The 13,108-nt window shown below is 52.9% G+C and overlaps 1 protein-coding gene across 2 annotated transcripts in view; it reads left to right on the top strand.

Moving 5' to 3' along the window:
- ATXN10 (ataxin 10) overlaps positions 1-13,108 on the top strand; it is a 92,961-nt gene that overhangs the window by 29,789 nt on the left and 50,064 nt on the right. For both annotated transcript variants that reach the window (XM_036759150.1, XM_036759151.1), the window contains exons 4-5: positions 2,605-2,701; positions 3,442-3,603. In XM_036759150.1, the coding sequence (XP_036615045.1) occupies positions 2,605-2,701; positions 3,442-3,603 (259 nt within the window). The remainder of the gene's footprint in view (positions 1-2,604; positions 2,702-3,441; positions 3,604-13,108) is intronic.

Raw genomic sequence — 13,108 nt, 5'->3', positions numbered from 1 at the left:
ACCCTGTAACCAGAGGTGTCCCCAGGGGTCTACCTGGGCCCTCTGCTCTTCTCCCCCTAGATTCCTTCACTGGGTGATCTCATCATCTCCCACGGATTTAATGACCATCTCTGCGCTGACGATTCTCAAATCTGCCTGTCCTGCCCCAGTCTCTCATCTCCAGCTGCCTTTTGGACATCTTCAACTGGATGTTTCCTAGATTCTTAAACTTGGTGTGTCCGAAGTGGAACTTGTTATCCTCCCCCTGCCACCTTTCCTGTTACAGTTGAGGTACCTCCTTTCCTCCCTGCCCCTCAGGCTCCCACCTGAGGCATCCACCCCATCCTCATATTTAGTATGGTGCCAAGGCCTGTCTATTTCACCTCTGCAGCATCTCTCAAATATGTCCCCTCTTCTCCTGACAAAACCCCCAACCTGCTGCAGGCCCTCATCACCTCACACGTGGACGGTGATCTGCCTGCCTCAGACTCCCTTTTCAGTCCATCTTTCATTCAGCTACCAAAGGGATTTTTTCCGAGGCACAGGTCCAGTGCTCTCTATCATCTCCAGGGTGAAATACAACCTACTTTGGCATTCAAAGCCTCTCCTCCCTTTCCAGTCTTTGTACACCCCCTTCCCCAACACGTCGTTTCCATCCAGTGATCCTGGCCTCCTGGCAGCTCCACAAACAAGACCCTCCATTCTCTCTGGTTGTCCCCCATGCCTGGGACGCTCTCTGACTACTGACCTCGAACTGAAATCCGTCTTTGACTAGAAGTGTCCCCCAGCCCCTTTTCACTCCAGTGCCTTCCATCTGGTTAGTATTTCCTATTTGTCCTGTTTGTGACCTGTTTGTACCTATTTGTTTGCTTGTCTCTCCCTTTAGATCATAAGCTCCCTGAGGGCAGGCCTTGGCTTTTGCCTTTCTTTGTCTCCTAGCACTTAATATGGTAGTAAGTAGGTGTTTGACTCTAGTATGGAGTACACACCCGAGGAAAGCAGGCTCTGATTGTGTCCCTGTTGGCCATGGGAGCTGAGGGGTTTGGCCGTGCACCTCTGCCAGGGTGTGTGTGAGTGTGCTTGTATCCCCTGAGGTTAGCACAGCACCCTGCATACGGTAAACACTTAATAAATGCTTGTTGACCAGCTGCTTCTCTGGGGTAGTGCTGATTCCAGTCAGGGAGGCTTTGGCTAGAGCAGTGCTACCCCAATGCAGGGGCCCCCATTGGAAGGAGGCTTTTGCTCTGTGCTTGATGCCTATGGTGGTGATGTCCAAAGCAGCTGCTTTAAGTTCATATCAGCTCTCAGCCATGGCTGTGGATGCACTAGAAGTTCCAGTCAGTCATGAAAACATTAGACAGAAAAGTCCAGTGTGGCTCTGGTTTTCATCGTAGAGCCTTTCCCTCAGTAACACCTCCCCACCCCATGTCAGGCTGTGCCTCTGCGCTTGGGCCGCAGGAACATCAGGCTGTGTCTCTGCCTTCGGGCCCTCACAGCCTGACCAGGCACACTCCCGAGGCTGCCAGGGAGGGGACTCTGATCTTTGTCCCTGTGTCACTTTGGCCTACTCCTTCCCTCTCCCACCCCCTGCCTTATCGGAGGTGGATGGGATCATCTCCTGGGATCCCTTGTCTGTTTTATCAGTCTGATGTTTGTATACTTTCATCAACCCATCAGCCAGTGTGGTTGTTCACCGGTCACCACATGCTGTGAGCTCCTCATTGTTCCATCATGCGCTGCACCAGGGAGGGGGAAGCAATAACAAATATCTGTAATGGCCTACACAGAGAGAGGCCGGGTCAGTGGACCTTCTGGTCAGACCACACTGGAAGGCCAACCTTCATATTTGAGGAGGGACCAAGAAAGGTCATCAGGACAGCAGCCTGCAAGGGACAGGGCACCAGGAGCATTCCCTAGGAGGAGCCATTGAGGTGCCCAGGGGCAGGAGAGCTGCCTCAGGTCATGTGGAGTGTGGGGAAAAATCTCCTTGGGCCTCTGAGGCAGAAGTGGGGACAGGGTGGGAGGGGAGACGGGTCAGCTATCTGTGCTGCTGGAAGCAGGCTCAGTGCAGGGGCAGGCTGGATGTGGGCCTGGGGGCGGGTAGAATGCTGGCTATTTCCAGCCAGCCTTAAATGCCCTTCCGGGATGAAAGCCATTTGCTTTTAAAGGTAGTCTGGGAAGAGCTATTAACTAGTGTGTTTTAGGAAGTTAGCTTTGCTGAAAGAGTGGTATGAGCCTTCTTATTGTCCACAACTCTCCTCAGAAGGTCCGTTATATGAGGAGGAGGCGGATTGGGATGAGGACTATAACACTGAGGAGGAGGAAGAGGAAGAGAAGGAGGGGAAGGAGGGGGAGGGAGAAGGGAGAGGGGGAGGAGGAGAAGGGGGAAGAGAAAGAGGAGGGGGAAGAGGAAGAAGAGGACATGGAAGACATAGAGGGGGAGGAGGAATGGGAGGAGGAGGGGGAGGAGGACATGGAAGGTACAGGAGGAGGACTCTTCCTGGCTCTGTGGATGAGCCTGACAAACACTCACTTCAGCATGGTTGTCCCAGGGGGCTTCAGACAAGCCAGCAGACCCAGCCATCTCCCCTCTCTTCTCTCACTGTGTGTCCGGTGTCTTATCAGCTTTTCGCTGCGGCCTGCAGTTCTTGGGAAACATTGCAGCGGGGAACACAGCTTCTCAGCAGGCCATCTGGAGGGACGCCTTCCCGGATCTCTTCTTGTGAGTACATTTTTGGGGGATGTTGGTTGTGTCAGTTTGAACGTGGGTCACCCCCACGATGGGCTACCTCTCTCAAATGGCATCACTGAGTAGCCAACAAGGGCCTTACCTCAGCCTGCAAGCCAGGTCTGGGTCAGAAACATGGTCCTGATCTTTTGGTGAAGAAAGGCTTAGCTGATGGAGGCCGTTTTCCTGGAGAAAGACAGGTGATGGGCGACCTCCAGTTGAGCATCTCTTGGTCAGGCCATGCCCCTACCCAGGACCCAGCCTTGCATTGCCTCCCAGCCTCCACCCCCCCCCCCCCACCCCGGGATGTCCCTCCTGACTGGTGGCCCCCCAGCCCGGCCCCTCATGGGATGGTCAGGAGCCGACTGTGAGTGAGGGACAGGCATGTCCCCAGAATGTTAGGGCCCTCGTGACCATGTAGGAGATCAGGGCAGAGGGAAGATGAACCCTCTCCAGACAGTCCTTGGGAGGAAAGGCCCTGGGTTGGGGCTGGGCAGACCCAGGTCCCAATCCCAGCTCTCAGCCCTCAGGAACCAGGAGCCTGGCCCCTGTCCACCGACCCCAGCTAGAAGGAGACTCCTTGCACATTCTGCTGTTTTTAAGATCTCCTCCCACATGTGCCAGAATGAAGGGAAGGTCTGCTCAGACCGTCTTTGCTGCTTCCGAGGGCCCTGTCAGGCCGGCCTGGCACTGCCCGCTCTGTGCAGCAGTGGCCTTCCCCTCCGTCCTCCCAGGTACTGCCTCCACCATCCAGATGAGAAGGTTGTAGCCTATGCCTCCATGATCCTGTTCACATGCCTGAGTACTGAGCGGCTGAAAGACCTGGAGACCCAGAACCTGGGTGTGGCTCTGAGGGTCATCGAGGCCCACCAGAAACAGCCTGAGTCTGAGTGGACGTAAGTATCAACATGCCAGGGGCCATCGGCTCAGTGGGCCCTGACACTCCCCTTCCCTGTGGGTGGAAACCTTAAGGAGAGGGGTCCCGGGGCCCTGTAGCCTAACCTTCGACTGAAAGGAGGCTCTGTTGTCTCTGGCGATGGGCTGCTCACTACTTCCCAAGGCAGCATGTTCTGCTCGTGGAATCCTGAATGCAATGTCCCTCTGATCCTGGCTCTGCCCTCCCAGGTCTCCTCCTCTTCAGGTTCCTGCTCATCCTGGTGCTTCAGAGGCCTGAGGCTGGTGGGGGACCCCAGCAGCTCCCCTGGCCCAATGAGGGGGCCTGCCTGAGGCAGCCCAGCCACTCAGTGTCTGACCGGGGCACTGGGCCTCTGGTCCATGGGCCTGGACGTGACATGGTCTTGTTGTAGCTGCCCCCTCTGAGGCTGAGACACAAGCCTTTTATATCTTCAGCAGAAGTCCGGCCTGCCTCCCATCCTACCTTGGACACATTCTGGCCTCACATCACTTTTCTCTGCCTCCCCAGGCGGAGCAGGTGGTTCCCTCCCTAGAATTTTTCTCTGCTGTCCAGATCATGGATCAGCACCAAAGAACATCTTCCCTGCCACCTGCCCATAGAAGCGGGGGTTTCCCCAGTGGGATGCGTCTCTGAGGCCATAGAGGAAGGCAGCTGTCATCGCTGGTTCAGTTTACCGAGTAGTTTATGTCCAGCCAGCCACCACTGGGGGCAGGTGGGAGTCTCAGTCCCTTGTCATCCATGGCCCCTGGCCTGGTGCAGACTGTAGAGCATTCACTCCAATGGAGGAAATGCTTCCCAGTGCCGCCTCCCTTTTAGATGCTTCCCCAGAGGGGAAGTTCTTAAGGTATTTTGTGAGGTCAGTTTGAATCCTGAGCCACTTTGTGCCTCGATGAGGTTGGACTTTCCAGTGGTAGAGCTTGTGACTTAGGGCTTCAGCACTGGCCCTCAGATCTCCAGGACTGGGCAGCTGCCTAGTGCATTGAGAGCCTTGGGCCACCTGGTCCACATGGGGAGCCCCGTCTCCCCTTCCTCGCCACCTTCTGTGTCCCCTCTCTCTGAACCTTTCCTCCATTTGTGATTTAGAAGCTCTAGAAGGCTCAGGATCTGATGTCGGGGCCTCTGGCCGGCCCACATGAGGAGCCCTGTCTCCCACTTCTCACTGCCTCTTGGGTCCCCTCTCTGGACCCTTCCTCTGTTCATGACTCTAGAAGCTCTAGAAGGCTCAGGGTCCAATGTTGGGGCCTCTGGCCAGCCTTCGTGGGGAGCCCTGTCTCCTCCTTCTCACCGCCTCTTGGGTCCCCTCTCTGGACCCTTCCTCTGTTCGTGACTCTAGAAGCTCTGGAAGGCTCAGGATCTGATGTCGGGGCCTCTGGCCGGCCCACATGAGGAGCCCAGTCTCCCGCTTCTCACTGCCTCCTGGGTCCCCTCTCTCTGGACCCTTCTTCCATTCATGATTCACTCTAGAAGGCTCAGGATCTGATGTTGGGGCCTCTGGCCGGCCCACATGAGGAGCCCTGCCTCCTCCTTCTCACCGCCTCTTGGGTCCACTCTCTGGACCCTTCCTCTGTTCGTGACTCTAGAAGCTCTAGAAGGCTCAGGGTCCAATGTTGGGGCCTCTGGCCAGCCTTCGTGGGGAGCCCTGTCTCCCCCTTCTCACAGCCTCTTGGGTCCCCTCTCTGGACCCTTCCTCTGTTCGTGACTCTAGAAGCGGGTTTTCCAGAAGGGTGGGGGATGACGAAATGGCAGTTGTTTTTACCTTGCTTTTGCTCGTGATCTGTCCATGGGCATGTTTTCTATTTCGTGGTCAATTTGTTTAGGGCACAGATAGTTTCCAATGGCATATTCAGAGTCTCCATGTTGGGTAACCCAACACTCTCCTCCACAAGTGAGAAGTGGAGTCTTTAATTTGGGTCTCTTGCAGCATAAACAGAGGGCCAAGGGGTGGAGGTGGAGGTAATTGAGTTGGTTATTACTTTATTTCCAGATGTGAGTAGAGCCGCCAGGCCAGGCCAGGCCTGGTAATGGCCCAGCAGGGCCCTTCCCATCCCCCGGCTTTATCAGTCATTTGGATGATAGAGGAGAGCAGACAGAGGCCTGGGCGCCAGGACTGGCCCCTGGTGAGGGGTCCCCTTCTGAGGGGCTCTGGCGGCTTGTGGAAGGAGAGGACGGAGAGGTGGAAGGAAGCCATGTTGTGCAGGGCCCCTTCTTCGGGCCTGCTCAATGTTCATTTCTTCCCATGAAGGTGAGACTTGTCATGGTGCAGAGGACCATAGAAGTCAGTCTGTTCTTTCCACGAAGAGGGTGTTTCCTTAGCGTAAAATATGGACCCGGCCTGGAGAGAATGTGCTTAGAAAGCTGGTGCCTCCCCGTGTGTGTGGGCGAGCTGACCAGGCTCACAAGGTGCCCCCGAGAGGCTAGGCCTAGGTCGGTGTTTCCTTGGTTTTTTCCTTGTTTTCAGAAAAGGCTGAATGTTAAGGGTCATTCGGTCCCTTCGGGGCTTTCATATGGGGACATTGTAGACACCAGGAGGTATTGGCCAGTGAGGCTTTGGCATGGATTCCTGGGCTTATGTGACTGCCCAACATCAGCTCCTGGGCTTGAGGACCATTGAGGATGTGGCCGGAGGGCCCTTGGGGACCCTGGCCCCTTCTCCCTGGGTCAGATCTTGTGAGGGAGCCCAGGGCACTGTAAGAACTGGAACCTGGGACTGTTGGGAGCTGGGGGAGAACATGTAGGTCAGGAGCCAGGCCCTCCCCCAGGCCTGGGGAGAACATTCTCCTTCTGTCTCCTGTCTGCCTGGAGCTGCCCAGGAGATGATAAGTTCCCTGGGGGCAAGCACTCCCTCTTGTGCTTCCTGGCTCTGTACTTTTTGGACACATTCAATGCTGTACAGATTGAAGTGTCTGGAAAGAAGGGCCGTTCTTATCTGGCTGGAAGAGGCAGACTTCGTGGGCGGGTGGGGGGCAGCCGCTGACTAGTCCAGCAGATTTGGTAAATTTGGAGAAAGCAGCTGCAGTGGAGTCAAGGCAGACCACCACCAGCTGAGAAGGAAGAGGCCAGAAAAGGAAGTGAATGTGGGCAGCTTCTGCTAGGATTGGCCTGAGAAAGGGAGGACGGAAGGGAGCGTGAGGGAATAACAAAGTTGTTAAAAGAGTAGGCAAGACTGGGGCCTGGCTTGCCTCAGTTTCTTCATCTGTAAAGGTGATAATGATAGCCCTCTCCTCCCAGGAGGGCTGTAAGGACCAAGTGAGATAATAATAATTGTAAGGCCTGTAGCGTAGTGCCTGGCACATGAACTCGAGGTCTCCTTAATGATTATGATGGAGGCAGAGGCTGAGGAGTCATGAGCCAGAGGCCCTGGGTGCAGAGACAGAATGAAGGAGCAGAGAGTGAATAGCACACGACATTGAGGGGCTTTGTGATGAGGAGAGAGGGGAGCCAGGGCAGGGTCAAGGAGAAGACATCAGCTTCAGCCAAGGGCTCCGTGTGCCAGGCACACGCTGGCTTCTGGTCCAGCTCCCTATCATGGAGATAAAGGGGGCTGAGCAAGCCCGGATCCCAAAGTAGGCTGCAAGGCAGCCTCAAGAAGGGTTAAAAAACAGAAGGGATAATGGCTGGAGCACAGCGGGTACACGCCACCCTAAAGTGCACGGCCCAAAGACAGGACCAGATTTCAGAGGAATACACCTGAGCTACCTTCAGCCATATGTAAAATGCTTTGAAATGCTGACATTAACACAACTCACCCCCATCAGACTGGACAAAAAAGGGCAGTGGGAAAACAGCCGCACTAGTACATGGTTGGTGGAGCTGTGGCCTGCTCTGGTCATTCTGGAAATCAGTTTGGAACTGTGCCCCCAAAGTCACTAAACTAGGCATGCCTTTTGGCCTGCTGTTGGCCTATACCCTGAAGGGATCAAAGAAAGAGGAAAAGGACCCATGTATGCAGAAATAATGATAGCAGCTCTTGTGATGGCAAGGAATTGGAGACCGGGAGCCGGCTAAGCCAATTATGGCAGAGAAATGTGATGGAATATTATAGTGCGGTAAGAAGTGTTGAAGAGGATGGATTCAGAGGAAGCTGGGAAGCCACGAGCAGAACCAAGAAACAGTTCATCCAGTAACAGCCTTGCAAAGACACCTCGAAGAGATGGAAGTGCCAGGAGCAGATTCCAGCAGACACATGGAGTACGTTGTCTGCCTGCTGACCCAGAGACCGGGCAGAGGGACCCGAGGCCAGCAGGGGAATTTCTTATGCTTGACTGTTCATATCTGCTACAAGGGCTTCCTTTTCCTTTTTTTCCAAGTGGGTGGGGCGGAGTTAAAGGGAGAAAAGTAATTAAGAAAATTAAATTAGAATTAGAAGAATTAAAATCAGAATAACGCCCCCCACCCAAAAAAAGAACCCAAATGGAGTTTGGCCATGGCATTTCCTGCCTAGTGCTTTCCAGATGGGGGCTGCTCAGGTCTGCATCCTTGGTCAAGGGCAAGCTCTCAGTGGTTTCCTCTGAGTCCTCACCGCCTTCCACACAGCCGACTCTTGGATAGTTGGGATGGTTCATGAGATAGGGAGCTTACTTGTGACTCTCTGCATCTCCCCTCACCTGTCATCCCTGAGTCTGCCCCTCAAGCCCTGCAGAGACAACCTGCTCCCTCTACCAGATGATGTTGGTCAAGGCCTCGGATCCAGCTGGCATGCCTGCTCTTCTTCAGGCTTCTAACAATCTCTGGCTCCTTCTGGAAGCCTTCCCTCCTAGTCCTCATCTGTAACCACTTCCCTCATACAGATCCTGTGTGTTTGTGTCTCATCTTTCTGATTGTGCCTTGTGGAAGTACCTTATTCTCCTGGGGCCTGGCTCAGGGCTCAGTGCCAAGCAGCCAGTATACTAATGTTTGTTTGTTTGATTCAGCAGAGAGTGCAAGTGGGGGAGGAGCCCAGGGGAAAGAGGAGAACCAGGGAGAGGCCAAGTGGAATTGGGCTGGGTGGGCAGCTTTGGGAGAAGACAGGAAGGAGTGAAGCTTCAAGGCTGCAGGCATCCGAGGTGCCCTCATGGTGGGAATTTCTTCAGCCTGAGGGTCACGGCAGTTCAGCTGACATGGGGAGGGCCTTCTTAGTGAGTTGTGCTGAGCCACAGAAAGCCTTGTGGTCCATTGAGGGCAGCCCTCCAGGACAGGGCAGTAGTAGAAGACTCTGGTGGGAGGTAGCAGCCTGCTGATGCCCTCTGTATGGCCCCATCATTGCTGGTGGTGCTGTGCTCCTCCCCCTGCCTCCAGCTTGCCCTCCTGTGACAGTTAAAAAGTTTGAGAGACATAGTTTCTGGCATAATACCAGTAAATTGGGCCAGTGACACTCTCAAATGCCAAAGACTCCCCATGGCTGTGGGCTCACAGTTTATGAGAAGAGCAGGTGTTACTGAGGATGGCAATCAACTCTGAGTGGTTAACAATTAATGAGGAAGAGTGAATGTTACCAGGAGAGGTGGATCTATTCTAATGAGGGGGACATAACTTGCATCCTGTCATTTACTTCCAAATCACTCCAGCCTCTGGGAAATCTAGACAAAGGATCTATCTCCCCACCCAGGCCTGAACACCACAGGTGGACCGGAGTTTCGCTTTAGGTTAATTCCTTGGAGCGATGGGTGGGGCAACAGTCCCAAGTGAGGAGAAAGTTAATCCTGTCTGCCACCACCCAACCTGTCCTTCAGGGGCTGAGCGTTGAAACCAGGACTTTAGAAAAAGGGGAGACTTTAATAATCATTTCTGTCAGTCCTGATGAAGAAAAATGAGGCCACTGGCATGGGTTGTGAGGGTGTCTGAGAAGGAAGTCCCCCCCTCCTCGCTTCCTGCAGGATTCAGCTTCAGAGTTGCCCACAAGGGCCCTTTTCCCGTGTCCTCTAGATATTGGGACTCTCCCCAAAATGCTCTGCATGGATCGTACGTAGCTCCTCATCATCATCCCACACAAACACTGTTTCTCCCTAGTAGAATGCAGATACTTTATTTTCCATCTTCGTGTCGCCATTGTGTGGCACATAGTAGGAACTTAGTGCCTATTTGTGAAGCTTTATTTAAGAATTCTGACTTTTAAGCCACCATAGTGCTTGCAGGTGTCAGTGCCATAAGGTCCTCTTCAGATCCTTTAAAAAAAATTGTCTTTCTGATTTGGAGGTTAAGGGGAAGGGTAGTGGAGACTTGTGATTTCACTGGCGTGGGGAACACTTCCCCAAAGACTGATCACCATCCGTCTAGAACATAAGGTCTTAGAGAGCTGCCTGAGAACTGGGAAAGTGGAGTGACTTGCCCAGGGTCACAGAGTAGGATGGGTCAGACACAGGAGTCTTCCTGGCTCTCAAGCTGGTCCTACACCATGAGCTGATTTTCAGGACATTAGTTGGACAATCATTGAACATTTAGTAAGTACCTACTATGTGTCAAGCACACAGTAGGATGCATGTGGCTTCAAGGAGCTCTCACAGTCTTTATGAGGGGGTCCATATGCAAACAGCCATTTATAAACAAGATGTACCTGGGATAAGCTTGGAAAGGCCTTCATAGAAAATACAGTTGCATTTTATTCATGTGGGTATGGGTGCGTGTGCACGCATATAGAAATGAGTTCCTCTATAAACGAGAGGGTCGAGTTTTATGGGAAGCTGAGTCCCAGGTCCCTGGGAAGGAGCAGGGCTGGCAGCTGCGGGCAGCTTCCCTGTGCCTACCCATGCTGGAGATGGGAGGATGCTGGGAAAGACCAAAGATGGTTCATTCAGAGCACTACAGTGAGCCTCATACCCCAAGTGTCTCCTGGAACCCTTCAGAGGCCGGGGAGAGTTGCCCAGAGGGAGGCTGTCTGTGAAGCCAAAGCCTGCCCCAAGGGGGGCCTGGGTGCTCTTTGAATTTGCCTTTAGGATCTTGGAGGGGGCCCCAGCTCAGGACCTCTCCTCTGTGAAGTCTGGCCACGTTGCTCCCTCATCAGACTGGCCTTGGGCTCTCCTTTGATGACTCACAGGCTGTCCTCCCATTGGGCTTGCTGCACCCTGAGGGGCAGGGGGTAGAACAGGAAACCAGGGTCAGGGCCCTATGATGGTAAGTGCAAAACATTGACTTTGAACCTCAGCTTCCTTCTCTGAAGAAGGAGCGAAATCATGTTTCCCTCTGTCTTCTTCGGATCATCGTGAGGAAAATGTTTGGCAAGAGTGGGCCATGGGAGCCTGTGGACCCCCACCAAAGGAGGTCCTTAATCACTGTTGCTGGCAGGGGATTGAATGGTTCATCTTAGCACCCAAACATGGTGGAGAAGAAGGCTTGCTTCTACATTCAGTCAAAGAGTGAATTCTCTTTTAGAGCTTGAGCTGCCAGAAAGTTTGGTTATTTTAGAATTGGACAAAGGGTGTGTAGTGAATGTGTCAGTGGAAGCTGAGCACCTTGGTGGCGCTATTGGAGGGATCATGAGGAGTGGGGGATGGGCTCAGGCTGCTTTAGGGGCCCCTGAGCTCCACAGGTATTCAAGCACCCAGCCAGTTCCCAAAAACCCCAGTGAAAAATCTTTTCTTGGCTTCCACTTTTTGGGTGATATTAGAAAAATAGAATGTGGTGTTTTTAAGCCACACAATCATGGGTTTTAGAGCTGGAAGGGAGCCCATGGGCCATTTGTCCAACATCCTCCCTCTTTGGAAGGATGAGGAGGCAGAAATCCAGAATCTCTAGGTCACACCTACTTGTACTCGGTAGCTCAGGCTCCTGGCCCTGAGCTCAGACTCCTTGCGATCACTCCTGCCCACCCCCATCTCTTCACTTCAGCTCCAGGCCCGTGCTTTGATGGTCCTCTGGTCAGTAGCCATTTATTCTGTGCCTCCTTGGGTCCCAGCCCCGACCAAGACACAGTCCCTGGCCTCAAGGAGAATGCCATCTGGCAAGGGAGAGGAGGTAGCAGTGCAGAATGCAGTAAGCATGCCCTGAGAGATGATGCTTTCCAGGCCTGTCACATGCTAAGCAGTCGCTCTGTGTGTGCGAGAGTGAGTGTGTGTGTGTGTGTGTGTGTGTGTGTGGTGTGTGTGTGAGTGTGTGTGTTAGTGTATGTGTGTCTGAGAGTGTGAGTGTGTGTGTGACTGCCTTCCTCTTGTTCTCTCAGAGTCCTAAGCTTAGAGCCACAATAAACTCCCTTCTCCTCTTCATTTCTCCCAGACCTGCAGTTACCTGGGTGTTCATTTGTCTCCATGTTCGTTCTTTCTCTCTCTCTCTGTCTCTCTCTCTCTCTCTACTGTTTAATTTTTAAATATTTTTATTTAAAGTTCTGAGTTCTAAATTTGATCCCTCCCTCCCCTCCTTCCTGAGACAGTCAGCAATCAGATATAGGTTATACACGTGCAATTATGTAAAACATTTCCACGTAAGTCATTTTGTACAACAAGACTAGAATAAAAGAAAACAAAAGTGAAAACTAGCCTGCTTCCGTCTGTATTCAGTCAATATCAGTTCCTTCATCATGAGTCCTTTGAGGCTGTCTCGGATCACTGTGTGACTGAGAAGAGCTGAGTCACCCCCGGTTCTTCACTGTACAGTGTTGCTGTTACTGTATACAGCATTCTCTGGTTCTGTTCACTCTGCATCAGTTCACAGGAGTCTTTCCAGGATTTTGGGAATCCTCCTGCTTGTCATTCCTCACAGCACAATAATATTCCCTTACAGTTATATATCACAGCTTCTTTAGTCATTCTCCAAGCGATGTGCATCCCTTGGATTTCTGATTCTTTGCCACCACAGAAAGAGCAGCTATAAATATTTGTACAAATAGATCCTACCTTGTTTGGTCTTTGATACCCATCCCCTACTCGTTTCTTCTTGCTGCTTCCAGCCTGGGATCGGATCTCATCCTGACTCGCCTGGGTCGTCATAGCAGCCACTCTCTACCTGTTCTAGTCCATCCTGCCTACTCTTACTGGCACATTCCTTTATCCAGAAATCTTCAGCAGCCCTGTGGTCTGCCAAGTCAAGATCTGAATGTTCTGCCTGGCATTCAAGGTCCCTGCCACTTTGGGCTTGTCTCATGTCTCTGTCCTTCACATCCCCTGTAGTCCAATTAAATGAGCTGTTCCAGCATTATTACCTGGTCATGCCTTGGCTCACCATGTGGTCTGGGCCTGGATGCCTGCCTTCTCTTTCCACTGAAATCCTTCCCATTCTTTCAAGCCCAGCTCAGATGCCAGCTCCTTCAAGGATCCTACCAAAATTCCTCCAAGGGGTTCTAGCGTTTTGCCCTCTCTTGTAGTGCGTGGGGCCCCACTTCCTGCTAGATCTAAGTGCTATGGCTGAACTTCATCTTAGCTCCATCTCCCAGGGTCCAGCCCTAAGCTCTGCACACAGCAGGCACTCCCAGGCTAGAACTCTGGGTTGAGGACTGGGAGGGTGGCAGAGAGGGTGGGGCCTTGTTCTGGGAAAGGTGAGAGTTTGACATGGCCTGGGGAGGACCTCAGTGCTCAGAGATG

This window comes from Trichosurus vulpecula, chromosome 5 (assembly GCF_011100635.1).
Source record: "Trichosurus vulpecula isolate mTriVul1 chromosome 5, mTriVul1.pri, whole genome shotgun sequence".
NCBI classification, from domain to species: Eukaryota; Metazoa; Chordata; class Mammalia; order Diprotodontia; family Phalangeridae; genus Trichosurus; species Trichosurus vulpecula.
The sequence above is the reverse complement of the archived record's forward strand: the minus strand, read 5'-3'. Positions and strand labels throughout refer to the sequence as shown.